The sequence below is a fragment of the Aspergillus fischeri genome, genomic scaffold (genome assembly GCF_000149645.3).
Source record: "Aspergillus fischeri NRRL 181 1099437636245 genomic scaffold, whole genome shotgun sequence".
In the NCBI taxonomy this organism is placed as follows: Eukaryota; Fungi; Ascomycota; class Eurotiomycetes; order Eurotiales; family Aspergillaceae; genus Aspergillus; species Aspergillus fischeri.
Genome location: NW_001509773.1, coordinates 634,676 through 661,098, shown reverse-complemented (window position 1 = coordinate 661,098; position 26,423 = coordinate 634,676). Strand labels below are relative to the sequence as shown.

Sequence of the window (26,423 nt, the reverse complement as noted above, 5' to 3'; positions counted from 1 at the left end):
TCAAGGTTACTGGGACTAACTACAAAGTGGGTACGCCCTACGCCGAGTCCCTACTCCGTAAAGGGATCGAGCCAACAAGAGCGCAGAGGCTTCACTTTTGTTTCTGCCTTGTGGGTTGTAAACCGGGGGCTGATGCAGATGGGAAATTAGCATTGATAGCTGGCTTTGGCTCTACCATGTACATTTTCTTGTGTGAATATAAGTTGAATCGTCAAGACTCGATGGCTAGCTCGGTAGAGCCCAAGCTTTTCGTCATGCTCTGAACTTTATCGAGTCGGCCATAATAGATAGTCCTTGTTCATAACCTAGTACAGATGATGATTTGCCTCCTTTTGGTTTAGTCGCCTCTTCCCATTGATTGACTGATTGTCTTCAGCCAAGATCATGTATGAGCTCATATTCGTCGGAACTCATATGCACATGCTGGACCAAATTTCAAGAAAAGAACAGGCTTCTCTTACGTAGCATGCTCAGGAACCCGACCAAAAGCAAAAGTAAGGTACCTCTGCCCAGACACCTCAGGTACTCCCTACCTTAGTAGCTATCCCCCAGCGCATACAGATAACCCACGACACGGTGACGTCAAGCATCCAGGGAAGGGTTGCAGCCCCCTATCAATAACAGTCATAATCGATGTCACCCACGAACAACTTTTCTTTCCTCTTCTTGTCCCCTTGATCTGATCTTAGTTGTCTAGAAAACTATTTAAATAGGTCACCACAATCCATCGACTTCCAAACACTTTTGGCCACATCACTCTTGATCCATAGTTGTTCTGTCTACCTTACCACTGATCTTCATACCTCAACTGAACACACATTCCCCTTTCGCGTCCTCCATTCCGGTGATACCCCTGTGACGCGATCTTCGTTATCTGTTTCTTTTCTCGTGCACTTCATACTAGTAATCTGTCTGTTACTCGTCTCTTCCCTTCCCCGAAAAATAAAGGCTTAGCGGAGCTTATCTATCCCTTTCTCAAGTGACCATCGAGGGCTCTTGTGGCAGTCATAATTTCTATCTCAATATTGTCTGATTGTCATTGTCGGTCGCAAGTCATCCATTAGCGGTGCCAACAGACCTCAACATGCCGTCTAGAACTGTCAATCGTCCTATGGACACTAAGCAAAAGGAAAAGGTACGCATACCAATGCAACCCCATACTTCCAACGAAGTGCTCTGACAGTGATCTTTTGCTCCAGGATATCAACCAGAAGTTGCAGTTGTTCGGGATATATCAAGGTAAGATTGGAGCACTTATCCTTCAGCAATTGTTTCAGGCTAACGGACCATACAGCTTTCAAAAACGGCAAGCTTCCCTCGGTTAGTCCACGGATCATCCTCGCAAAATGCGTCAAGGCGCGTGGGTTGTGCCTAGTACTGATAAAGTGTCTATAGAACAAGCAATGTGATGTCGCCTTAAACAGTGCCATTACTTCCAAGGCCCTGTCGTCCCCTCCTAAAGAACTGTCCAGCGAGGGCCAGGCCCTGGTTAAGGATCTCCGGGTGATAATTGACGAAGCTAAGAAACTCATTCTTAGCAAGAATGAGGGCCAGTTATTGCAAGACTTTATCTGGGAAGCTCAAAAGATTGGCACTGGCGAAGCGCCGGTACAGCCAAATGTTCCAGTGAGCAAAGAATCAGCCCAGCAGGACGCCGACAGGGCTGTCGAAGGATTGAAAACCCTGGGTACTCTCCTGATCACAAACGGAGAGTTCAGAAAGCTCTGTAAGTGGACTCATTTGGAAGTCAGTGCCGAGTTAAGTACCGTACTGACGCTTCACAGTGAACGATGCTATGATCATTGCTCGTGACATGGCTGGTGATGTCTCGCAGCAAGCTGCCGACAGGGTTCGACCTTCACAGGAGCAGCTGTCCCAAGTGGACCAACCTGCTGAAGAGAATGTCTGGCACGAGAAGCCTGATATCCCCAAGGAACAGCTCAAGTCTCGCTTTCAAAAAAGCAAGGTAAGATCCTCTTCTGACAGCTTATCTGCTCACATGCTCACTTCTCCCATAGGAAGAAGCTGGTGATGTAGCAAACACTGCAACACAATCTGCAACGGGTGGCCAAGACCCTGCCACTGCTAAGGATGTCGATGTCCAGGCTGGTGTCGGTTCGGCGGCCCAGAAGGCCAAAGAGAAGGTCCCAGAGGATGTCTCCGAAGAAGCGAAGAGTCGGGCCCAGGAGCTCAAGGAGCGGACTCGTGGCTACATGGAGCAGAAAATGCCGAAGGAGAGACGCGAGCAAGTTATCTGGCGATTGAAGAAGATGGTTATTGAGATCCAGGGTCATCCTGATTGTAAGTTCAATTCGTAGATCAGAAGCTTGGATAGACGCTAACTTTGCGGCCTATAATAGACCAGCAAGCTGTTGGCACCCTCCTTTCTCTCGCTGAGAAGTACGGTCGTCACACCAGGGACATCTCCCAACAAGGTGCTGGAACCACAAAAGAACTCCGTGGCAACGAGAGAATCAAATCGATGGAAACCAATCTGAAGGTGAGTGACCAGAAGAATAGCGCTGACGGTGAAGCTAATATTATTTCCAGACTCTCATTGAACGATTTGCAAACAGCACGTCCTTGGATGATTTCTTCGATTCCCTTGACAAAATCTACCGCGATGCAGACAGGGACCCGGAACTCAGAGGCTGGTTCAAGAACATGGACACCTTCATTCGGTAAGGCTGACCGCCAAGGTAGACTATACGGATCATTCTGACTCGAGTAGGAAAACCTTGCAAGAACAAGGCTACATCATGCAGGAGGACTGCGACCGTGAATGGGACCGATTGTACGATCACGGTCGTTACCTGTTGCGCGATCGCTACAAGGATCATACCGATCGGATCCTTGATGAGATTAGATTCATAGGCGATCAGTTCAATCAAGACCCTCAGAATCGAGCATTCCGCTCAGCTTTGGAGAAGCTCTTCAATGACCTTGGTCGAGACGCTAGTGGCAATGTCGCTTTCAAGAAGCACCTGCTTAAAGATATCAGAGATGTCATCTTACCTTCGGTCTTTGAGAACGTTCGCTATGTCCCTGTGCCTCGCATCGAGGTGTCCGATCCGATGGCCGACGTGGTGAGTCTGCTTCAAGGAACTGTCTTGAGGGTTTCGGATGACTAACGTTGCAATGTTCACAGGTTGTGGAGAATCTCGTCATCGAGAGTGACAATCTGATGCCGAATGTCGTGGAGTTTGGTAGCGATAACTATTTCCGCTGGGGTCGGAAGAACATCAGTAACAAGAGAGACAACAAGGTTCGTCACGCGTTATCCGGTTATGTCCGTTGCTCAAACTGATTCCTTGCTCAGATCATGATCTCGGTATCCGGTATTCAAGCCGATCTCAGAGGTAGGTTCAATATCGAAACATGACGATATTGAGAGGTTATGTCTTACTAACTCGTCGTTAGATGTCAGTTACTATATCAAGAAGAAGCAGGGATTCCCTTCAATCACAGACATGGGCGTCATGGACATCTTCCTCGGTAACGAGGGCTTTGGGTTCAAGATCGCGGCCTCCACGGCTCATAAGGAGGACCGTCAGCACTTTGTCAAACTGGACAAGGTGACGGTGAAGATTCACGATCTCGACATCAAGTTGAGGAAGTCCAAGCACAAGATTCTCTTCGCCATCTTCAAGCCCATGCTCTTCAACATTGTTCGACCTACCCTGGAGAAGGTGCTCGAGAAGCAGATCCATGACGCTTTCGTCAAAGGTGATGCATTTGCTTTTGAAGTCAACCAAGAGGTTCAGCGTGCAAAGGAAGCTACCAAGCAGGATCCTGCAAATGCTCCCAACATCTACTCGCGCTACATGGACGCTGCGCGCGCGAAGCTGACCGAGAAGAAGCAAAAGGCTCAAGCAATTGCTCAGCGCGATACCAAGATCCAGACCGTCACTACTCTTCACGGCTCGATGTTCCCAGACATCAAGCTCCCTGGAGCAGTCTCCAACAAGGCTACTGAATACACTGATCTCGCGCGCAAGGGAGAGCGCTGGGAATCCCCAATCTTCTCTATCGGCAGTGCCTCTGAGTCCAAGGACATCCCCAAACTCGCTTCCATCCAACGCAAGCCTCACCGGACGGCCGAGGGCAGACTCAGAGAGAAGCCCGATGGCCGACCAACAGAGGGAGCCGATGGTCGAGCGACCCAGGGTGGTCAGGTCGGTGCTGACGGGTATCCAAAGACTGGATATCCCTCGCGTGGATTCGCCGATGAAATGGACAATGCCTTCAGCAACGGCGCCCCCAATGGCCACACGAACGGTCATCAAAATGGGGCCGCTACAAAGGTCACCGCTGAGGGGCTTACCGTCCGAGGCACCCCTGAGGCCTTCAACCCACAGACCGCTTAAAGGTAAAATTAGCTATGAGGACAAATGTCTGCCCGTTCCCTTCAATATTTTCCTTTTTTCCTGACTGATGTCGCATGTACTGGCTTTGAGATATCATGTTTTCGCTTTCTGAGTTTTGTGCTTGCAGTATCTTTGTATGATGTCTTGTGGCTGTCACGCTATGATCTGTATGACTAGTTTCGAGTACGTAATCTCTAATTCTTGTCTCGTTCTTCTGTCATTCCTTGATATTGCGTAAGTCGGTAGAGTCATTCAGCCATTCTCATCAATAATCCAATCTAGCTATTGGATTCTGTTACATCTGTTCAAAGTACTTTTCCCATCCGAGTTCCTGCATCTTGGTCCCCTTCAGCTCCATGTTCTCGTGTCTAGCCTGCTCGGCATACGCCTCCACCTTACGCTGGATAGCCGGGTCGAATGCGCCAAGGATACGAGCTGCCAGGAGGGCAGCGTTGATGCTGTTGTTGATTCCTACCGTCGCGACGGGGACACCTGTAGGGTTGAACGATTAGTGAGCCGTCCACGGGAACAAGAGAGATGTTAAAGAAAGGTGACATACCTCTAGGCATCTGAACGATGCTGTACAAGCTGTCCACGCCGTCTAGCGAGCTGCCCTTGACCGGTACGCCGATGACGGGCAGGACGGTGTGTGCGGCAGCCATCCCCGGGAGATGGGCGGCGCCGCCCGCAGCGGCGATAATGACCTTGATACCGCGCGCGGCTGCGCTGGCTGAGTACTCGGCCATGAACGTTGGGGTGCGATGGGCGGAGGTGATGTCGACGGCAGGCTCGATGCCGAAGTAGTCACGGAGGAGCTTCAGGCCCGGAACGAGCGTCTTGAGGTCGCTGTCGGAGCCCATGATCACGGCAACGGTGGGGGCGGGCTTCGACGGGCCGGACTTGGCGGGCTGTGTCTTGATGTCGCTGCGCTTGGAGCGGATCTCGTCAACAACGTCGATGAGGGGCTGGATGTATTTCTCGGCTTCGTGCATCGTGGGCGCGGTGACGGTGACGTGGCCCATCTTGCGGCCGGGTTTGGCGGCGCCCTTGCTATAGAGGTGGATGCTGGCGTTGGGGATGGAGAGGGCGGCCTCGGCGGCTTTAATATGGGTATCTGGGGCTGCGCCGCCGATGATGTTCAGCATGATGGACGGTTGGCAGATTTCGAGGCTCTGAGGGGGAATGGGGAGGTCGAGAATGGCGCGGAGGTGGGCGTCGAACTGGGACAGGGCACATCCTTCAATCGTGTAGTGGCCCGAGTTGTGGATGCGGCTGGCAATTTCGCACAGCATGATGCTGTCGTCTTCGAGAAGGAACATCTCCACACCGAAGGCACCCTTGCCGTCAAAGGCTGCGACAGCCTTGCGGGCTAGCTCCTGAGCTTTCTGGTTGATGGCGTCGGAGACATTGCGGGCAGGTGCGTAGACGAGCTTGCATATCGAATCTTCTTGTACTGTCTCGACTGTGGGGTATGAGAGGACCGCGTCCTTGGTTTTCACAACCATTACGGCCAATTCCTATGAGCGTCGGTATTAGGTCGAAGTCACTTATGAAGTGAATAAAAGACCAACCATCTTGAAGTAGGCCCATTTCTCAGCGTACAATGGCCGGTCCTTGAGCGCTTCAAGGGCTTCGGGGATATCGTCCTTGGAATTGACACGGAAGTTTCCTGGCGTCCATTGTTAGCTACAAGAACTTCAATATAGCCTTTTCGGGTTCTGCCTTCTTCACTAACCCCGTCCGTCGTAGGCCATCGTCTTCGACTTAAGCATCAAGGGATACCCAAGCTGCTCGCCGATCTTGGCGAGTTCAGCCGGCGTGTTCTCAAGCAGCTCTCGGTGCTCCGCCATTGGTATGCCATATTTCCGCAAGTGTTCCTTCTGGTTGAATTTGTTCTGGATTGTTCGGATTGCTTGCCAGCTGGGCTCAACCTTGACCTCCGAGGAGATCTCCTCAAGAGCGTAGGTATCGACATGCTCGATCTCGGCCGTCACAACGTCGCAGGTCTTCGCCAATTTCCGCACAGCTTCATGCTCCTTGAATGAGCCAGTCACATGACCGTCGTGGGCACTGATTTGTTTCGCAGGGGCGTTATGGGCGTCCAGAACATTGACCTGGATGTTGAGTCGGTTCGCCGACTCAACGAGCATTCGTCCCAACTGACCTCCACCGAGGACTCCCACCTTTGGAGAGTTCCACATTTTGACAATACTGGCAATGAAGGCTAGGAAATTAGAATTGATCTGCTCCAAAGGTCAGTCACCAGACCACAGTGCTTGCAACGTCTGGGGAGGGTGAAACAAGGTCCCTCCGTCTGCCCGCCGTGGGGACATTCGTGACTCCATCGAAAAATTGGCCGATAACCGTCACGTGATACTCCGATAAGCGATTACTGCAGCCAATTACAAGCTTCGACTGCCGGGAGAGCCGCTCCCCACGCGTATAGCATTCCATTGCATTAATTAACCTAGACCAAGCGACTTGCTTCTGGGGACTACCTCGACAACAGAGTGACGAGAAGGAAGCGTGGGGTCAAAATGTCACTGGGTAAGCTGCTTAGATCGTCTCTCATAAAAATGATCACCTGTCCATGAGCGCGCTTTGTGTTGGAGTCTTTTTATCCCTGGCAACACAGCTTTGGGAATGCCACCATGAGCTACTAGAGCTATCTTGCGCTGACATTTTGCAATTCTAGATGAAGAAAGCTTAGAGACGGTCGCCAGTAGCGGCTCAATGGCCTAGTATGGGCAACGATCTGTCAGTCTATCTATATCATGATCGAGTGCTAATACCTCGTCCAGCGACAAATGGCCCGGTATGGTCGAGCCTCTCCTCGAGCGACTAGAACATGTGCGCAGGCTCTACTCATCCTTCTATCCACTCTTCATGAGGACTGACAGATAAGTAGAATGTATACAACGCGTTTCCCATGCCCAAATTCCACGTCGAAAGGCAATCACCAGCCGCGCAGCAACAGCCATCTTCCTACTCGCAAGAACCCAACTCAGTGCCACCGAGCAGCAACAAAGAAGATACTCCTCCAGCAGAGACAGAAAACCCTTCACAGTCGACAATACCCGCATCAGCTGCCACGCCGCCTCCCTCGGGCGAGCGTGTGCCAGACTCCAAACCACACTCGTTCGTTGATTCCTCGACCGATACCCTCCCCCCACCGCTTATGTTATTGCTGGATTCCATCAAGTCGACATTAAAGACATTTTTTGCATCGAAGCCCCCGCACACCATACAGAGACTCGCAGAACTAGTTCTCCGACCTAATGCGCACTATCGAACTCTCCCTGCGTACCTGCGCGCCGTCGACCGAGTCGTTTCCGTTACAAGTACCGCTGATATATTTCCACTTCAAACAGAAACCAGCGCTGGTCAGGTCAACGGCGTCTTGAACGGAGGAGGGCATGGTTTCATGTTCCCAGATCATGCCCCAGGAAGTGATGAGTCCCTGGGTGGGGCCTTGCTCACTCCCATCCCTTGGTTGACCGGCGCATCTTCCCCGGGCAACGACGGTGGAGCTACTCTCAGTGAAGGTAATGCTCTCAGTTACTTGTCTCCATCCATTCCTGTTAACTCTCGTTCTTCGTAGGTCTCGTCCCAGGTGATTCATTATCATTGGTCGCGCAAACATCACAGCCAGAGCAGGTCCAACAGCAGGCTCAGGATCCGATAGCACAAGCCCAATCCTCAGAAACGACAGCGCAGAACGAGACTATGGGTGGTACTAGCCCCCCGCCAGTCGATTCGTCCGAGGAGATCCCCCACGCTCGGGGCCCGCCGATCTTAGGAGTAGAGGATATGGGCCTGCAGGACGGCAAGGGAGTCGAGATGACTTTGGCGCAAGACACAAATGCGCCTGCGGATCAGTCGTCGGCACAGACCGAACAACCTAGTTCTACTGCTAAGGAACAAACCGAGAACCAGAAACCGGCGTCTCGGGCAAATGCAGACAGCGACGGGGATATCCGGCTTGACGATGCGAAAGAGGCTGGGGAATCGGCTCCTGCTACAACAGCAACAGGAGCAGCTGCAGAGGCAGAAGCTAATGAAACTCCCCAGGCGACTGAGAACAAGGATTTTTAGACGCTGTTTGCGTTGATTGTGTTTCTTGGGCTCGCATTGTTTCATATAATGATGATCAGGAAATCTATGAGCGACAGTCTATAGGTCATATATTGACTATTGGCCTTCAACGATGAATGATATGAAGTGACTTTACTATGTGCGAGTGCAGGACTATTCCATGGATTCAGACACTGCTGCCTCGTATCCTTGGATTTTTGCATAATACTAGCGATGCAGTTGTAGAGATACTCGTATCAAACAACATCTGTTAGACCCTCGAAAACCATATATGTCTATGCCATTCATTATAATGATAGCCGTAAAAAGACATCCATCATGTAGGTACTCCATTAGCCGAATCCTAGCTATGAACAATGCACATGAGACAAAGCACCCAAAAACATGCAAAGAGAGAAACAGGTAATTAAACGACAGGCTCCACCGCCTGTAGAGGGACATAGCCATCGTTGGTGTCTATCGTTCTCGGACTCCGTCCGGTGACAGTCGACCAGACTCTCGCGCCTGTCCGCCTGGCCCGACCCAACCAGCCGGTACGACTGCCAGGACCGGAGACAGAGAGTGCAGCCGCCCACCAGTTCTTCCGGGCGCCGCCGAGCTGGGCTTCCTTCTCCAGCTTCTCGGCGTCCATCCATCTTGGACGTTTCCAGAACTTCAGGAGCAGGCTGCTGACGACGACGGAGACGCTTGATGCTGCCATTGCCGCGCCGGCGGCCATGGGGGGAAGCATGAAGCCGCCAAAGGGCAGGAAGAGACCCATGGCGAAGGGAAGGCCGATGACGTTGTAGAGGCAGGCCCACATGAGATTGAGCTTGATGCGTCTGAAGACTGTGCGAGAGAGCGATAGACTGGCGGGGACGGAGAGGAGATCATCCGGCCGCATGAGCACGATGTCGGCGGCTTCCATGGCGACGTCCGTCCCCGAAGCGAGAGCAATCCCGATTGATGCGGTTGCCAGAGCCGGGGAGTCATTGATTCCATCGCCTACCATGGCGACGCGGTCACCGGATTCTTGCATCGAAGCGATTATGGATTGTTTGTCGGACGGGGAGGCAGAGGCGTGAACGAATTCAGAGGGTATACCAACGGCCGAAGCGATGGACAAGGCAGTAGACCTGGTATCTCCAGTGATGAGCGCAGTCTTGAGTCCCATGCGATGCAAAGCAGCGATCGTAGCCACGGCAGTCGATTTCACAGTGTCGCGGAGGAAGATAGTTCCGGCAAACTGGTGATCAATGGCCACATGAATCTGCGTGATGCCAGCGGTAGTCTTCGGGCTGCCGGTGGGCTGATCTTCAGCTTCAACAGATTCAGGAACCGATACACCTTGAGACCGCAAGAAAGCGGCGTTGCCAATTACAGCACGATACCTTGTTCGTTCTCCATTGAACGCGGGCTCAACCAATGCAGATATTCCCTTACCAACATGGGCATTGAAGTCACCCAAGCTGCCTGGTAGTCCATCGCCCTCGAAGTGGCCTGATTCCGCCTTTGCTGCTGAGAGGATGGCCTTGCCGATAGGGTGCTCACTGTTCATCTCCGCGAGACCCACGATCAACCACCAAAGTCGACGACGCCCTTCATGCCACTGGCGTTCAATTCTGGCCTCGGCAACAGTCATCTTCCCCGTAGTCAGGGTGCCAGTCTTGTCAAAGACGACGTGGTTGATTTTAGTCGCGCCTTCAAGCACAGCACCACCCTTGACTAGAATGCCCTGCTGCGCACCAACGCCAGTACCAACCATGACGGCTGTTGGAGTGCTGAGGCCCAATGCACATGGACAAGCAAAGACGATGACAGAGATGCAAAGCTTCAGGCAAACCATGACTTTTCCGCCACTGCCTTCGGCGACGAAGATCTTGGGAGGATGGGACAAAACGTGGCTAACGAACATCCAACCAAAGAACGTGATGAGACCGAGACTGATGATAGCTGGAACGAAGTAGCCAGCAACAATATCCGCCACCCGCTGGATAGAAGCCCGGCTTGTCTGCGCGTCCTGAACCAATTTCACAATCTGGCTGAGCTGAGTGTCCTTGCCGGTTCGGGTGACCTTGAAGTCAATCGAACTAGTGCCATTCACAGTTCCAGCAATGACGGCACTGCCCTTCTTTTTATAAATGGGTAGCGCTTCACCAGTGATCATGCTTTCGTCCACGTAACTTTCGCCTCGAACGACGACCCCGTCAGCAGAAACTTTGTCACCAGGGTGAAGAACAACTATGTCGCCAATTTCAATGAGCTCAGTTGGGATTACTCTGTGACCTGGACCAGATCTTTCCGCGCTTGATGATGCCGGCTTCTTCTCATCGGGGGAAACTTTGGCGGTTTCCCATTCCTCGGCGAGCTTCTCAGCGGCAATAGGATCATCATAAATTGTCGTCATAGACGGAGCCAGGGACATGAGTCGCGAGAGAGCGGCTGACGTTTGACCTTTAGCCCGATTCTCTAGCCATCTTCCGAGTGTAATGAAGGTAATGAGCATGGTGCTTGTATCAAAGACGGTGCTGGGCCGTTTGTCAGCCATTGTGCACATGGCTACAAGCATGATAAAGACACTGTAGAAGAAAGCCGCAGATGTGCCCAACATGACAAGAACATCCATAGTCGGTGAGCGATGCTTGAGTGATTTGTAGCTGCTCAGGTAGAATCGTTTTCCGATACCGAACTGTACGGGGATGGTGAGCAACAAACATAGCACGTCTCCGAGGTACACGCCTGCGCATAATGGGAGCTTGCCGAAGTCGAGCTGCGGTAGATACATGGGAAGCAACATGTTGAGGACAAAGACGGGCACCGCAAATGAGAGAGAGAACAAGAATGCACGTCGCCACTCTTGGATCTCCTTGGTTTTGGAAAGAGATTCCAATTGGGCGTTAGTGTCGTCCGACTCAGACAGCAAGGCATTGTAGCCGGCAGCCTCAATCGCCTCCACAATGGTACGAATCCCAATTTTCGCAGAATCATACGAGACTGCAAGCTTGTATGTGCCCATATTGATGGACGCCGAGTAGACCCCCGGTCTCCGGAGAAGGGAGTCTTCTAAATCATTTGCCGCCACTACATCGCGCAAGCCGTGTAAACTCAGGATTACGCTGTTCATAGAGCTAGACGTAGACAGTTTAGGCTCTGAAGAAATGATAGCTGCATCAAAACCCGCATCTTCGATAATTGTGGTGATTTGTTGGGCTGAGAGAACAGTAGGGTCATGGACGATGATAGCGCGTTCAGCAAGTAAGCTGATGTTGAACTGAATCACACCATCAACACCATCGAATGCACTCTGCACGCTGGATGTACAAGCGCCACATGTCATGCCCTCTATAGAGACGGTTGTGTTCATGAGGCGCGATGTAGCGTCTGCGTCTTCCTGCGAGCCTCGAGGACCGTCCTGCGGCTTTGAGGTTTCCAGAACCGTCGCGCCAAACCCACGATCCTCGATAATGTCCGCGAGCTGTTCCGGCGTGATCACGGAAGCATCATGCTCCACCACTGCCCGTTCCGATAGCAATGAGACGTTGATCGATTTGACGCCGCTGACTTCTTTGAGTCCTCCTTCCACAGCAGACGTACAGGCACCACACGTCATCCCTTCCACCGCCAACGTCGTGGTCGAAAATCGCGGCTTCGGATCCTGCGCATCTCTGGGGATATCGGCTTGTATCGACGGGCCGTCAGTGGAAATGATCTCAGCATCAAAACCAGAGTCTTCGATTTTTTCGGCTATTGTTTCCGCAGATATTATGGTCGGATCATGATGGACGACGGCTCGGCCCATCATCAAGCTAACTGACACCTCTCCTACGCCTTCCAGACCCTTGAAGGCGCCTTCAACAGCGGAAGTACATGCCCCGCATGTCATTCCATCCACTTTGACTGTTGTGGTCGCCATATGCGCTGGGGATCGGCCGGCGGAGGAGCCACTATCGTGGGCGCGTACAAGATCGGAGGCCGCCATCGCGCGGGGTTTGACTTCACCAAAGCTACGCAACGGAAGCTGTACTGCTGTGTGTTACCGCATGAGGGTCTGTTATGGGAGGGAAGTGAGACCAAGACTGTATGAAAAGAGAGACCAGGAGCCAGCGCCTACAGCGAGCTGGGTTGACGTCAAAGATAAATAGCGGACAAAAGACCAACGGAATGGAGCCCAGGGACGGATGTGGTCGGAAGTCCGACAGGGCATATCATTTCATCCCTTCCTCCTTGGTTATCAATTTCTTGAGGGCAACTGGAAGAAACAGCCGGAAAGTCTTGGCTAGAGGCCCATAATGCATAAAGAATTAAAACGCAATCAATCAGCGGCAATGGCTGTGGTTTGGGCCGTTTGGCGCTATTATTAATGTCCATCTAATCAGCTTAGGCCCAGTCTACTCATCTACTCCATCCAGTACTCCTAGTTCCTCTCGATCAGCCTCTGTCACAGAGCAGGCCTTTCTTGCACAAAGTACAGAGTATTCACGCACATATCTAGATACTATTATGAAGAATGCTTCTCATGCTTTGCCAATAATGCCACATACTTGCGATCCTTTCTGAATCAGAAACTCCCAAGTCTGTACACAATCCTTGTGGGCTGACAGCGATGAAGCTGCAGTGTCACACATTTGCAATGCTTGACTCAATATGCAAGGGGACCATCACCGCTCCTTGGTTCTCTTCCCTTGATCAGCGCTTGGTGGAATGGGGTCTGACTCGGTAATTCAGCTCTCCAACCCAAAAAGGCTAACCGGGATTCTCATATCTGGCTCTATTGATTATTATTCTGTCTGCGTGATGAGTCTGCTGTGCGGACACTACACTATTGATCAATTATCAAGGATAGTCTCAAGTTTGCAAAAGTCCCAATAATGAGGATGATTGTTTGCAGGTGACATGTGCAATTGCAGTACAACTTACGATTGGGCCATCATGAAACAAACCCAGAACCCCTATCCTCATTGGGATGTTGTCCAGTTTCAAGTAAACGCTTCTACTAGTCATGATACAGTCTAACACCTCAGATAGCCACCTTAAATGAACCAGGACTCGACGAGTCCTGTCCACAAAGTCTAGATACCGTTTCCGTTCAAGTTTCACAAGCTTTGTGCGAACTATGGTCTTGCTCCTTCACGCTCCCAGGCGTCAACGATAACAAGCAAAAGACTGCATAATGGCGAGGAGAAGGAAATTAGAGTGCCAAAACTTCTCCATTCGCAGTGCCAATAGTGTGAGATTGAATGTAGCATCAGTGATCAACCATCCTAGAATAGTGCTGAGTATTCGTTTCGGTCTGGAGATTATGATCAGAGTTCTGCTTGAATCCCAGCCGGAATCTTTTGGGTGACAGATCTTGTTTGCATCACAAACAAACAACCCCAATTCGGATGACAACTGGATAGGTAGCATCACTCACCATCAACATCCCCACTGTTATCAGTCAACTATTCTATCAGAGACAGTTCCGGTGCCGAGTCTCGCATACGACTCTTAGTCTCTCACATCTAAGTTTCCAGTTGAATGTAGGTTTGCGCTCGACTGTCTCGCCAAATGAGCTACAGGCTACAGCAGCTGACCTCCATTAAGCACCAGACAACCAAGCTCAAATGGATCAAATACATACTCGGGCCATCGAGGCCCTGCAACCCTTCATCCTCTTGGCCAACTCAAACAGTGCTACCTCCCCGCGATTCATTGCCAACCTAATTACAAATGCAACCTCAAACCCGCACACCTACGTCTTCGCCGAGCTGCTGGAAACGCCTACAATCCAAGCCCTCCGCTCACCAAACACCCCAGAAGAATTCCAAGGCTACCTGACCCTCCTGGAAATCTTCGCTTGGGGAATATGGCAGGACTACCAAAGTAAGCACGCCAGCCCTTCAAGCTGAACCATTAGGCTTATAGCAACTAACATCCCCCTCAGCAACACCCAACCTCCCCAGCCTCAGCGCCGAACAAGCCCTCAAGCTCCGCCTCCTCTCGCTCCTCACACTCTCCGCAACACTCAAGCCCCTCACCTACAAGACCCTCATGGACGCCCTCTCCATCTCAGCCCCCGCTGAGCTCGAATCCCTCGTCACGAAAGCCATCTACTCCTCCCTCATCACCGCCCGCCTCTCCCCCGCCTCCAACCCCCCCTTCGTAAACGTGACGTCCGTCGCGCCCCTCCGCGACATCAAACCCCAATCCCTGCCGACGATGATCTCACTCCTGACACAGTGGGAGAGCCGCTGCGGCGACGTCATCAGCGACATCGAAGCCGAGATCGCCAAGATCAAGACCAATGCCGCGAAGCGTAGGGCGAAAGAACAGGCGCGGGCTGCTCTGCTTGAAAAAGCGCTGGCCTCCGCTGATGGGAGCGCAAAGGACGCGGCGGGAGGCGGGTCCGGGTCCGGGTCCAGGAGGCTCGGCGGAGCGCAGCGGTTTGGCCAGGGAGGTGGCAATAAGCGCGAGTTCAACGCTGATGACTACGATGATGAGGATGATGGGTACTGGGATAATGGCAACGATGGCGGTATCGATTTGAACGCGGCTGGTTCGCGTATGGACATTGATGAGAGCGCGGGATCTTCTAGATTCGGGTTGAGCGGGGCTGGCGCGAGACATGCGAAGCGCATCTTGGGAAAGAAATCCTAATGTAGGAGCCGCTGACGGTGGACCTGTAATGGTCATTACGAACTCATGAAGTATCTTCTTCCGGGTGGTTTACTCTACTGCATAGACCCATCATGCTAAGGCTACTTACGAAATGCAAAACCAGCATCTTATCGAGGATATTTTGCCATTAAGACTTGCATTATTATAGCAGATTAGCAGACCAATGCCTGAACACCAAAAAGTTCCACCACCGGCAGTCATTGAAATTGAACATCATGCAGAATAGGCAGAAATGGGTATTGTAAGAAGATGAAGAGGTTAAGAAGCAATCAAGAAGGAAACATTCACAACACGAAGCGGCAAGGAGAGTCTGTTGTGGCTACAGGGACTGGTACGGCGTGGCCTTGAGCCGAACGACGCGGCATCAGCCAGAAGGATGTACCGCGTTTTGCTCGAATCTTTCCAAGCCTGAGGAAGGGCTCAACATAGCGCAGCTTGGATGAGGATATCCTAAACTGTCGGTTCCGAGAACAAACCGAGTGGCTAGCCTATGCAACAGCTGCTTTGCCAGGCCGAAAAAGAAGACCTGCACTGCGGTGTGGTCCCGCGTGGGACATCTGGGCTCGCATGACAGAATCATAGTTGCCAGAATTATTCAAAATATCAGAGGGGCGTCCGAAGGCGAGGCCTGGTAGAGCGGACGCATGCCTAACAGACTGAAAATGACCAAATCAGAGCATAGTACCGGGAACGAAAATGAACAGAATGCTCAGCGCGGCAGCGACAAGTAGAGCGATGAATAACGTTGCAGTGGCTCGTTTATTTAGGAGCTTACGAACATAAGGCTCGCGGATTGGAGCCCAGTTCATGAACGTGTATTCACTGTACCCCAAATACGCCATTACCGGGTCGATCTTATACTGGTACGAAGCGATGAAATATGCAGCCACAATAAAAGGCAAAATCACCTGGTCCGTCATTAGCAGAAGCGTACAAGGATCATGAAAGTAGGACTTACCCAGCAACGAATATGCCGTGGCTTGTCACGGAGGACGACGTAGAAGGCGCCCCAGAAACCACCGCCAAAGCTAATCAAAGCCAAAGCTAAGCGAGTCATAACGGTCAATGGCACAAGGTTACCCAAGGCTTTTGCCTGCAAAAACCCGGGGTATGCGTCGCGTTCCATTGCTTGGAAAACATAGTCTTTGGCGGGGTCAAACACTTCTGGATCGTCTCTCCCGTCATCCTCAATCAGGTTGATTATCGTTGATACCATTTCCTCCGGGAGAACGATCTCTCTTTCAGCACCGGGTAGTAGATACGTGTAGAGAATCTTTTCTGCAGACGCGCGAATATCATGTCGTGTGACTGTATGGCCAGGAGAATTCGATTCGTTCTGTGTCCCGGAGCTTGGACGAGGCGGTTGTTCATTGGAAGGAAGGCGAGCAGCGTTCTGCGACCCGAGACTACTCTGCGGCGAATGCTGGGATGTGTGGCCATCAGAGCGAAGGAAGGCCGACAGCCTTTGATCGGCGTCCTTGTCGTCGTAATCACGAAAGCCCCGGCGAAAGCCAGAGGGACCAGGTTCTGTAAGCGGGATATCGCCAAGATGTTCCAAGTTATCCAAAGCGGCGGATGAGCCTTTACTGTCTGCTTTTTCAAGATCAGGCGTCGCAACTAAGACAGACCGACGCAGTTCGCGGACATAATGGCGACATAGCGACATATGTTGCGATACATCGAGCCTATTTCACTTCGAGGTCAGAACTTTCCAGTGATTCATGCGCCGCACTATTCAGGGATAGATCTCGCGCATACCAGAAATCCAAGTAATCGACCGAGCGCTGTTGGTCTCGCATGTATATGTAGAAAGAGAATAGATCGACAGGAGCCAAAGTGCGACGACTGAGGACCTCAAACAGAGTGGGGAGCCGATTCCTCGGCTCCAAGTCCAAAAGTGACGGCGACGCCATTGTGAGCGAGAGCGATAGACAACCAACAAGGCAAATCCAATAGATGATCCAAACGAGTGAAAATTGGCGTGAGGTCAAGAGCGAAAAAGTCGGAAATGATGGAAGATATCGAGTCGGTCCAAGAATAGGAGTGGCCCGTGTTTACTGTTCCACCAACGTCTCAATAATAAGAATAAGATGGCCAGCTCACGATTTGAACGATCGCAAAAAAGTAGAATATTAACGAATGACCGGAGGTAATTTAGTCCAAATTAAGACATCAGCGCAATGAACGACAGAGATTCGAGAGTCTAGGACTTTCAGGCTCAGGAGCCCCTGGAGAGCGCCGCCTGAAGTGGGAAAAGACGGCTTAAAGTAACAATCCTCCAGCCGCCCACTGGGAACGAGAAGCCGGACAATAAGGACAAGGAGTAACAGGGCACGCGTTGCGATATTATAATAATAGTGATGATTCTAACAGCAAAAGAAGGACGGTCGATTGCCCCGACCACCTGCAGAGCAACTTTCTCATACTAGAATAGTCATGTCCATCTCTTGTTGTCTGTTGACCTGCCATCTTCATGATCCGCAGCCAACAAACGGCCCGCCGCAAAGTTATTCCGAAATGAAGGACCCACCAGCTAATGATCATCAGCAGCTCACCACGTTCTCCACTGCTGGCCGAGATTAACACGCAAGGGAGGCATGAACTATGATGTTAGAATCATCTGGTGGCTAGAAGCAAAGGGCAGCGTCAAACTCACATGTTGTGATAGATCATATCTCTTCTCAATGCAGCTGTTCGCTGAATTCTAAGCTTCCTTGCCGGATTGGACTGCTTTCCAGCCTTTCTTTTAGTCTCGGCGCCTGGGCAATAAAGCTTACAGTAGCGGTCTCCCTGGTAGAGAATGAGGAATGTACAAAGTGATGTTTGTGATATTGCCATAACATTTGTTCAGTCACCGAATGCTAGATAGAAATGGCCAAAATGCTCCCCCATGCATCCATTGGGTATTTGTTCGTTAAATAGCACAAATAAACGCCAACCAAACCAAACTCCATCGCTTCAAGATCAGGAAAGGATGGATCAACCATCAAATAATACTCAGTGCCCATCGGCCAGATGCTATGACAAAGTCAGCACGAGTTGCTCTTCCCTCTAGGAGGATTATCCAAGAAAAATACTTACCGACCACTCCGGGATGTTGCGAATCTGCTGCCACATAAACTTTTCCAATTTATTCGCGCTCTTCGCATATGGTGTGTTCTCATTGTTGTATTTCCGGCAATTGTCAAAGATCAACATGGCATCTTTGATGAAATCTTGCGGGGTGGGGTACATGTCCTTCTCGTGCTTCTCTTCCATCGTCGATAAGTCCATTGGCTCTTTGATGACTTCGTAATAATCAGGAACTTCATCGCGGTTGACAGGTTGAGTGAACGGCCACGCAGCACTGTGGTTCTGCATGTCGTTGAGCAAGTGCAGGAGCTGATTGTAGTTCGGCCCATGGCGCGGTTGCCGCGCCAATTCGTCCATATCTGGTGACCATCCGGATTCCTTAATGGCTGGGATACTCAGAGGATCGATCTTGCAAGCTCCGTTCTTCCATTCCCTTGGCGGAGGATGGATAATATGCGAACGGCTGAAAGCCCTGATTTTGGCTTGCACCGCTTCCTTCTGCTTCAGAAGCATGCGACCTGCTTCCAAGTATCGGATCTTGGGGAGCATGGTACATTGCATGATGGTTCCTCCCTCGTAATCCTTGATATAACCCATCCATATAGACTTGTCGAGCGTGATTTCCTTGGTGAATCCCTGCTTCTTGAAATAACCAATCGCATAGTTGTCCGCATAAGTCAGGAAATGCATGATGGGCGAGGTCGCTTTCACATAGTCCTGCTCTTACAGTTAGCTTACCACTCCTGCTGCGGCTTTAGTTCCCAGCCATACCTTCAAGTGTGACATCAAATGCGCACCGTAACCCTTGACTTGCTGGTCCGAAGATATGGCACAGAAGACGATTTCCGCGAATTTGCGGCTATTGAACGGCCGGTAGGTGATGCCTCTAGACAACAATTGGTGAGCTCTTCAAGAACCAATCAAGCCATTTCTCCCACACGTACCCTACAACCTCTAATGGGTGCTTCACAATGGCAATAGACAAATGCGAACGATCGTAGACAAGGCGTGCGATATAATCCTTGGGCATCTTTGGAAGCTGCTTCTGAAAGATGCACTTCAACCCGGTAAGAACGACGAAACTATCCCGCGAGCCATCATTATTGACCACTCGAAACTCGATTTCACCTCGTCGTTCTTCTAAGACAGCGGGCTGTTGTGGGGAATGAACATCAGCCGCCGCGTCGAATCAACATTCACTGGCGAGGCTTACCTTTTCTGGGAAGGGAACGATCCTCAGCGGTGGCTTTCCAAGAGGTTCATCTTCGGTCTACAACAAACACTGTCAGAAGGGCGACAGAAATGAGTTCGAAGTAGAGACAAACCTTTGGCTCTCTTTCAGGAGAGTCAGTGCGCGCCTTTTTAATCTGTTTCTGAGAATCCGGAGAAGCCGCATCTTCCGAAGCTTTCCGCTTGGAACCTGTATCTATGGTCAATCAAGTCTGAAAACCACAAAACCAACACGCCTGGCTCGCGGACTCACTCTCGGATGTAAGTGCCGGCATATTGTGCTTGAGTTTTCTGTTATAGATCTGTCTTCTTCAACATCCTTACTCCCAAGTGGCGCCGAATTGCGGTCTCCGCGTTATAGGCGGAGACAAGGAGGGCCTGGATCGGTACTATGTTGATCCGACATTGATTGGGCCAGATCGACCATAAGTTACTAAGCTTGACGCGTTGCCTCTTATCTAGAAGCTCTGCGATGGCGGAGTAGTGTAGGCTAGTTGTTCTTTTCCATTACAGACATCAATTGCTGTATAAGCTGTCTGATAATTGATATTTGCTCGATTTGAAGTCTAATTAATTTATCCTCATGTCTCTGAACGAAGTCTGGGAGGCAGCCTCCGCAAGCCCTTACTCTCCCCTGATATCGAAAGATCACCAGTTCTTCGTTGGCTTCAGTCTGCTGCTGAGCGGTAAGAGGATCACAACTTCGTCATGGTTGACAGAACTAATTGGATTTTAGCATTGGTTCTTACTGGTCTTTTCGGTCTGAGTATGTCAAGCCCTGCGCATCCAAACCAAACTGGGTTATAGCTCACCATTGCTCGCTAAATAGATCGCTCCTTGTTGAGCATTGCAACGTTCGGTGTTCCGGCGTCATTGGCATTCGGGTAAGCTGCGACAGTCTGATTTGGAGCCATGCACATTGCTCATATTACACTTCTACAGATTCGGTGCCGTATACATGATCTGCGCCGTTGGTGTCTACGTTTGAGTGACTCGCATCCCGAATCTTTCTATGTACTATAATCGGAAAGTTGAAAGACAAAAGACGTGTAATAGGGCGAGAGCTGTTTTATTAGACACGCCTTTACAAGCCCAACAGCCTCTTCCTTAATCAATCTTTCCGTGCTCACTATTTTATGCGTTTCCCTGGCTATCTGTACAGACAAGAGTCCTAGGGCCATGGCAACTACCGAGCCCATCTTTTCAGCTGTCTCCAGCAACGCTCACCAGCTTTATACTCTGCTGCAATGCATCGGATTCGTTACAAAAGCCACCGTGCAAATAACTCCAGACGGAATCCGGTTTTCGGCAGAGGAGACCAGAGTGATACAAGGACTTGCCTTTCTCGACAAAGCGCTCTTCACCAGTTATACCTTCAACCCCCCGAAGACCCCAAGCAATGAGGCCAATGACGCAGACCACCATGATGACACCGCAGACACCGCATACTACCCATGTTTCGTGGTCTCACTGTCTGCCCTCTTGGAAACGCTGAAAATCTTTGGCATTAATGATGCGCCGTCTGGAAGCTTCAGCCGAGCAGTCAGCGTCCAACCGCCCAACCCTTCAGCCTCAAGCGCATTCACATCCCCTGCACTCCTCCTTGACCGTTCCTGCACAATACAGTACACGCATGAAGGCGCTCCGCTGAGCATCACCCTCTCCGAAACAGGGGTCAAAACGACCTGCGATCTGACGACCTACGAACCCGAAGACACCGACACCGACATCCCTTTCCAGCGCGATGGCATAATAATGAAAATCATCATGCGCTCGGCATGGCTACACAACGCCATCACGGAGCTCGGCGCAACCAATCCCACTGTCCTCAAGCTCTCGGCCTCGGCGACACGAGAACCATTTTTCGCTTTGTCAGGCTCCGGTGGCCCCCTCAGCGAATCGACGGTTGAATTCTCTATTGAACAGCAGAACCAAAACAATGGCCCGTCCCGAACCCATAAGGTACTCACCGATGATGGCTCGCGAGCGCGGGCGAAGAGGGCCAAACTCGCACCTACCGTCACTGAAACCTTTCTTGTCAGCCCCCCGTCTTCAATGGGCATTCGCATCAACCAGAATTATCGTTTCTCCATGATACAAAAGGCGGCTCGTGCTATGGCAGTAGCCAATAAAGTGAGTATTCGGGGGGATAGACAAGGCGTTCTCAGTCTTCAGTTCATGATTGAGTTCGACAGCAATGGACATGGTGGCGCACCTGGTGGCATGCGGTCTTCGGGAGCAAGTACTGGGGGCACTGTGACTTTCGTGGACTTTCGTTTTGTACCATTACTTGACGAGGATGATGTTGATCTAGAAATGGATTAGGTAGAAGTTGGCGGTATGCTTGGTCGAAGCTGGAAGACAACGTTGAAAATAAGGACATCAATAAAAAATCGATTGCTTAGGACTATTTCCCCTTCTCCAACGCCGTACAAATGCAATATGGAACCCAAGATCACTTGGTTCAGCTAATAATATACATGAAAGCAGGCAACCATCAATGCATGGCACTCGCCCGTGCGTTGGTCGTCTTCCCTTGTTCAACCATGAAGCCGGGGCCTGTTTGTAGCATAAGGAAGAACTGTACGGGTTTTGACAGTAGATTACATGACCTAGAGCTCGTTAGTATGTGAAAGTGATTATGCCAGCAACGCAGATAATCATAACTCACCTCTGCAATGGACTGTCTCTCGATGATCGACTTCTGTTTCTCATTGCGGGAGACCCGGTAATAGTAATCACTGAAGTCGCCGCATTGCATATGCCGAAGGAACTCCTCATCGTGGGTAATCACAATAAGTTGAAAATTTGCCTGCTGCTGGCGCGCCCGAATGATGTCGTGCAGGGACTCAGCAAGAGAGCGAATATTGTCCCGGTCGAGGTTGGTTGTCGGTTCATCGAGTGCGATCAGGCCGCAATTGACGCCGAAACACTCTGCCAGGGCCAAACGAATGATTATACTCGCGAGTACTTTTTGTCCTGCACTGCAGCGTCCACGCATATCCATCTCTGCGCCCGATTTGACCATGCAGACGCGGTAGTTGTAGGACCGGTTTCCTTTTGCATTTTCGTTGTCGGAGCGGATGAGGATCGTGTCAACGTCCGTACCTCTGTATGTCTTTTGCCAGAGCTCTCCGATGATCGCATTGATCTCCTCCATCTTCAACGAGTGGTACTTCATGATGGCTTTGTCCAAAGCACCTCCGTACCGAGCTAAATCATCAACAGCAGCCTTGGTAGTCTCTACCTTAATGTGCGCTTCCTTGTACTTCGAAGCGGCGTCTTTGTAGTCCGTGTTCCAATCCGCCAGAAGCTGCATCAATTGATCATCCTTAGACTTCATCTCTCCCATCTTGCTCGCTTGCTTGGCAGCAAGCGCGTTGTGTTCGCGGGTTCGGCGCTCTGATTCCTCCTTGAAGCGGCTTCGGTCCACCTCTGCGTTCTGAGCTGCTAAATCCTCAATTTCAGCGGACACCTCTGCCAGTACTCGGGTCGCCTGGCGATATGTCAGGTTGTCGGAGTATTGGCGTTTTGTGTTCTCGCTGTCTTTGAGCTGTGCCGAGATCTTATTGATTTCTTTTGTAATATTGGCCTGTTCCGCTTCAAGCTGGCTAATTTCAGTCTCGATCGTTTGAAGCTCGCGTCTACTACGCTCCAACTGACTCGGTCCGCCCCGTTCATTGTAAGAATCAATCTCCTCCGTCGCCAGATCCAATTGGCGTATGCTTTCCGACAGTTGAGATATGCCTTGCTGCATCTCCCTCTCTCGGGCCTCGACCCGCTGGCTGATATCGTCGTATTGAGCTTGGTATTTCAGCAGCTCCGGTGTCAGCTCCTCGATGTCTCTGTCAGCCTTTGCGATTGCTTCCCGTTGCTGGTTGTTGAGGTTTTTATATTCCTCGATGCGAGCAAGCAAGTCTGACTTCCTCTCTAGTTGGAACTTCGCATTGTCAAGCCTGCTTCTAGCATCTCGGAGCTGCAATTCCAAGTTATTCATTTCAGTTCGTGCCTGCTCTCTGTCATTTGTGAGCTTGGACAGGGTTTTCTTCAGAGCTCTAGTCTTCTCGCCAATGCCGGCAATCTCCTCTTGGATGTCTTCCAGAGTACGTGTAGCAGTATTGTCCTGCTGATTGGCGGACAGATCCTGGATCTGGGACCGGATGGTCTTGATTTCGCTCTCGTATCGCACGATAGTATTGACAGTTTTTGACAAAGCCTCAACGTCTCTCTTCTTTTCAACCTTCTCGCTGACGATCTTGTCATGATTCTCTAGTTGGTCCAGGAGCTCATCCCGCTGGAGAACATACTGGTCTTCTTCTTTCTCTAGATCCGGAATCTCGGTTTTGGAGAGGCGAGTCCACGTATCGTAAGCTGTACTTACTGCACGGGCTGCGTCGAGTTCGGCTTCAAATCTTTCAACATCTTCTTCCTCCACACCAATCTGTGCTTTCTTCACCAAGCCCTCTAGTCGTTTTTGGAAGACATTGAATTCTGCGTCGGCCCTGAACGCTCGTTGGCACAGTCTACAAGCTTTTACCTGCTTGGCTGTCTCCAGACAACGCATAAAGTAGTCGCCGAGTCCGGCGCTTTGCTCGGCGTCCCTTCTAGCGACATCCAGCTGCGCTTGTCGTTGTTTGAGTGCATCGGGATACTCTTCGGGTTCCTCATTGATGGCTTCGCGAATCTCTGTGGCGCAGCTATTGAGCTCTTTCTGTCGCTGAGCCAGAGTCTTCTTGGCGGTCTTGAGCTTGAATTCGACCTGCTCCAGCTCCCTGTTGACGCCGTCACGTTGACTTTCGGCATTTGAGACGTTTCTGGTCTCCTCTTCAAGGACGCGCTGAAACTCTTGCTCTAAAGTGGCTGGGCCCCAGTTTGCACCGATGTACTTTGCAAGACGTTCGCCATGTGCAGCTTTCATAGTTTCCAAGCTGCGTTCTCGCTCTTTGAGTTCCTTCTTGAGATGATCTAACCGGGCAAAATCCCCGGCTCGTTTTGTGGCCTCAATCAATTCAGCATTGAGGCGGGTGCCTTCATCCTCGAGGGCGTGGAGTTCTGAGTTCACGTCCTGAATCTCTTGGTCCAGAGAAGCCGATCGAGCACGATCTTTGGCGTCGTTCAGACGAGATGAAATGTCCTCAATGTTTGCTTCAACTGCAGCTTGGACGCCCTCGTCGACGTCAATTTCGTTGAGCTTTGCTTGATAATTGGAGGCCTCCTTGTCATTTGCACCAATTTGACGCTTGGCCGCATTCTTACTTTCCTGCAATGCAGACTTTCGCTGCCCAATCTCATTTAGAGTAGACTGTACTTCGCGTAGCTCAGTTTGCGCCTCACGTTTAACGCGCTCCAGCGCTTGATTTTGTTCCTTCAACAGCTTCCGAATCTTTCGCATGAAGTCGTCAATATCGGTTTGATCCTGGATATTGTCAAAGCCTCGGATGTTATGACTGCGAGCAATCTCCCTTGTCATCCTCTGTCTTCTTTCTACCTGGCGCTCGAAGTTGGCTTTGTCATTTTCGTATTTTCCGTATTCGGCTTGTTTGACTCCCAACTTCTGACGGGCTTGCTCAATCCGGTCCTTGATCTCCATGTAGTTCTCCTTTTGAGCTTCCTCTTGTTGTTGGTATTGGAGTTGTTTGGACTCAAACTGCTCTAGATTCGATTGCAGCCACTCATCCGGATCATCAAGCTCAACAAGGTGCCTTTTGAGATTGTCAATTGTCGACTGTAAACTCTTTGCCTCGATACGCTTTCCTTCCAGAGTCCCTAAAACCCGAGCGTAACTTTCAGACTCCTTCCAAGCTTTGTCGGCGAGTTCCGCAACACGGCGCATCTCTTGGGAGAGCTGATGGGTTTCAGCGCGGAGGGCCTCAATCTCGTCCTGTAGCTTGATGGATCTTTTCTCTGCACGGTCAGCTTTTTCTTTGTCTTCTTTGGCATGCTGTTCCATGATTTTGTATTTTGCCAGCTCCTCATTCTGCTTCTTCCGGAGGGCTTTGATATTGTCGATGGCTTTCGTATATTTCATAGCTTCGAAGATCTCATCAAATCTTTTCTTGAGCACCGAGGGTTCGCTCATGGGCCAGAGACTCTCATCCTGGTGGCAGAAAATGACGGAATCCAGGACAGCTCTCGAAACGCCAAGATACTGAGGCAGGATTTGGTCCAGCTCCGCCACTCGGGATGAGATAGCTGTTCTTTCACCATCCTTGACCATCAGAAGCTGTCCCTCGAGGGTTTTCTGTTGTCTAGTGGTTTTCTTCACTGTAAGTTGTAGGCTCCGTGTAGCAACCATCTTCGCTCCAGATGTACTCTTGAAGGATAATTTCACTTGGGCAAGGACTTCTTTCTCTCCGCAGAGCTGGCAATAATTTAGTAACATTTCTCCAACAGGAGAGAGTTCGAGCTTACCTTTGGGTCATGGATGAAAGCACCGCCCTTACTGTTGGGTGGAAGATCGCCGGTCGTAGCATATTTGAGGCATTCAATGATTGTCTGTATTCCCACTTAGCATGAATGACACTCATAAACTGTCCGTTTGTTGAAGCGTACAGTCTTCCCTGAGCCATTATAGCCGACGATCAATGTAAGAGGCGTGTGAAATTGGATGGTCTCGCTGCGGGTGTTGTCGAAGGAACGAACACTGAGAGAGAAACACGAATCAGTATATAAATCGAAATTTTGAGAGTATCCTTCAGTAGGAATGGACGCACCCAAGGATAGAAAGCTTGTCTATCTTCGCTACGGTTGAAGCAAATCGTCAGTCTTGTGCTTCGTCATCGAACTCCGCATCACTTACACCTGCCAAGCTTATCAGTTCTCGATGTTATTTCTGTCTGAAGCGCGCAGACTCACATTTTGAAATCAAGCACTACAGTGCTACCTTTCAGGCTCTGAAGGTCTTCAAAGGATGTCAAGCCACTATCCGGCCCAACACTGTCGGTGCATCCCAAGCCTAATCGAAGCTCGTTATCAATATCGCCGCTTCTGCCTGCGCGTCAGAGACGCGGAAAGGTAGCGCGA

General features: G+C 50.8%; 9 protein-coding genes across 9 annotated transcripts; 4 read left to right on the top strand and 5 right to left on the bottom strand.

The window, feature by feature from the left end:
* Positions 1-1,084: 1,084 nt before the first annotated feature.
* Positions 1,085-4,367, top strand: NFIA_103720 (uncharacterized protein; the record flags this gene model as incomplete). The annotated part of the gene is made up of 12 exons (XM_001266780.1): positions 1,085-1,135; positions 1,200-1,239; positions 1,295-1,320; positions 1,396-1,726; positions 1,785-1,966; positions 2,019-2,301; positions 2,361-2,500; positions 2,551-2,681; positions 2,732-3,086; positions 3,149-3,265; positions 3,320-3,359; positions 3,421-4,367. 12 exons carry the CDS (start codon positions 1,085-1,087, stop codon positions 4,365-4,367), a joined length of 2,643 nt encoding a protein of 880 aa, XP_001266781.1.
* A 295-nt stretch (positions 4,368-4,662) lies between these two features.
* Positions 4,663-6,568, bottom strand: NFIA_103710 (phosphoribosylaminoimidazole carboxylase ADE2; the record flags this gene model as incomplete). Its single annotated transcript, XM_001266779.1, has 4 exons — positions 4,663-4,859; positions 4,927-5,884; positions 5,939-6,036; positions 6,103-6,568. 4 exons carry the CDS (start codon positions 6,566-6,568, stop codon positions 4,663-4,665), a joined length of 1,719 nt encoding a protein of 572 aa, XP_001266780.1.
* A 728-nt stretch (positions 6,569-7,296) lies between these two features.
* Positions 7,297-8,462, top strand: NFIA_103700 (uncharacterized protein; the record flags this gene model as incomplete). Its single annotated transcript, XM_001266778.1, has 2 exons — positions 7,297-7,912; positions 7,969-8,462. The coding sequence occupies 2 exons, from the start codon at positions 7,297-7,299 to the stop codon at positions 8,460-8,462; spliced, it is 1,110 nt and encodes a 369-aa protein (XP_001266779.1).
* Positions 8,463-8,868: 406 nt separating this feature from the next.
* ctpA (Cu(2+)-transporting P-type ATPase CCC2) lies at positions 8,869-12,420 on the bottom strand (the record flags this gene model as incomplete). The annotated part of the gene is made up of 1 exon (XM_001266777.1): positions 8,869-12,420. One exon carries the CDS (start codon positions 12,418-12,420, stop codon positions 8,869-8,871), a length of 3,552 nt encoding a protein of 1,183 aa, XP_001266778.1.
* A 1,624-nt stretch (positions 12,421-14,044) lies between these two features.
* Positions 14,045-15,077, top strand: NFIA_103680 (PCI domain-containing protein; the record flags this gene model as incomplete). Its single annotated transcript, XM_001266776.1, has 2 exons — positions 14,045-14,303; positions 14,365-15,077. The coding sequence occupies 2 exons, from the start codon at positions 14,045-14,047 to the stop codon at positions 15,075-15,077; spliced, it is 972 nt and encodes a 323-aa protein (XP_001266777.1).
* A 692-nt stretch (positions 15,078-15,769) lies between these two features.
* On the bottom strand, positions 15,770-17,011 carry rgsB (putative RGS domain protein (Rax1); the record flags this gene model as incomplete). The annotated part of the gene is made up of 3 exons (XM_001266775.1): positions 15,770-16,006; positions 16,057-16,783; positions 16,857-17,011. 3 exons carry the CDS (start codon positions 17,009-17,011, stop codon positions 15,770-15,772), a joined length of 1,119 nt encoding a protein of 372 aa, XP_001266776.1.
* Positions 17,012-18,095: 1,084 nt separating this feature from the next.
* On the bottom strand, positions 18,096-19,675 carry gcnE (histone acetyltransferase GCN5; the record flags this gene model as incomplete). The annotated part of the gene is made up of 7 exons (XM_001266774.1): positions 18,096-18,116; positions 18,180-18,887; positions 18,942-19,056; positions 19,115-19,323; positions 19,384-19,440; positions 19,496-19,590; positions 19,654-19,675. The coding sequence occupies 7 exons, from the start codon at positions 19,673-19,675 to the stop codon at positions 18,096-18,098; spliced, it is 1,227 nt and encodes a 408-aa protein (XP_001266775.1).
* A 308-nt stretch (positions 19,676-19,983) lies between these two features.
* On the top strand, positions 19,984-21,725 carry NFIA_103650 (putative DNA repair protein Rad1; the record flags this gene model as incomplete). Its single annotated transcript, XM_001266773.1, has 5 exons — positions 19,984-20,086; positions 20,137-20,166; positions 20,230-20,284; positions 20,343-20,382; positions 20,568-21,725. The coding sequence occupies 5 exons, from the start codon at positions 19,984-19,986 to the stop codon at positions 21,723-21,725; spliced, it is 1,386 nt and encodes a 461-aa protein (XP_001266774.1).
* A 278-nt stretch (positions 21,726-22,003) lies between these two features.
* Positions 22,004-26,160, bottom strand: NFIA_103640 (MRX complex DNA-binding subunit; the record flags this gene model as incomplete). Its single annotated transcript, XM_001266772.1, has 5 exons — positions 22,004-22,012; positions 22,072-25,761; positions 25,812-25,895; positions 25,953-26,043; positions 26,114-26,160. Coding segments are annotated over 5 exons (3,921 nt in total), but the record flags the coding sequence as incomplete, so codon positions are not given.
* Positions 26,161-26,423: the final 263 nt, after the last annotated feature.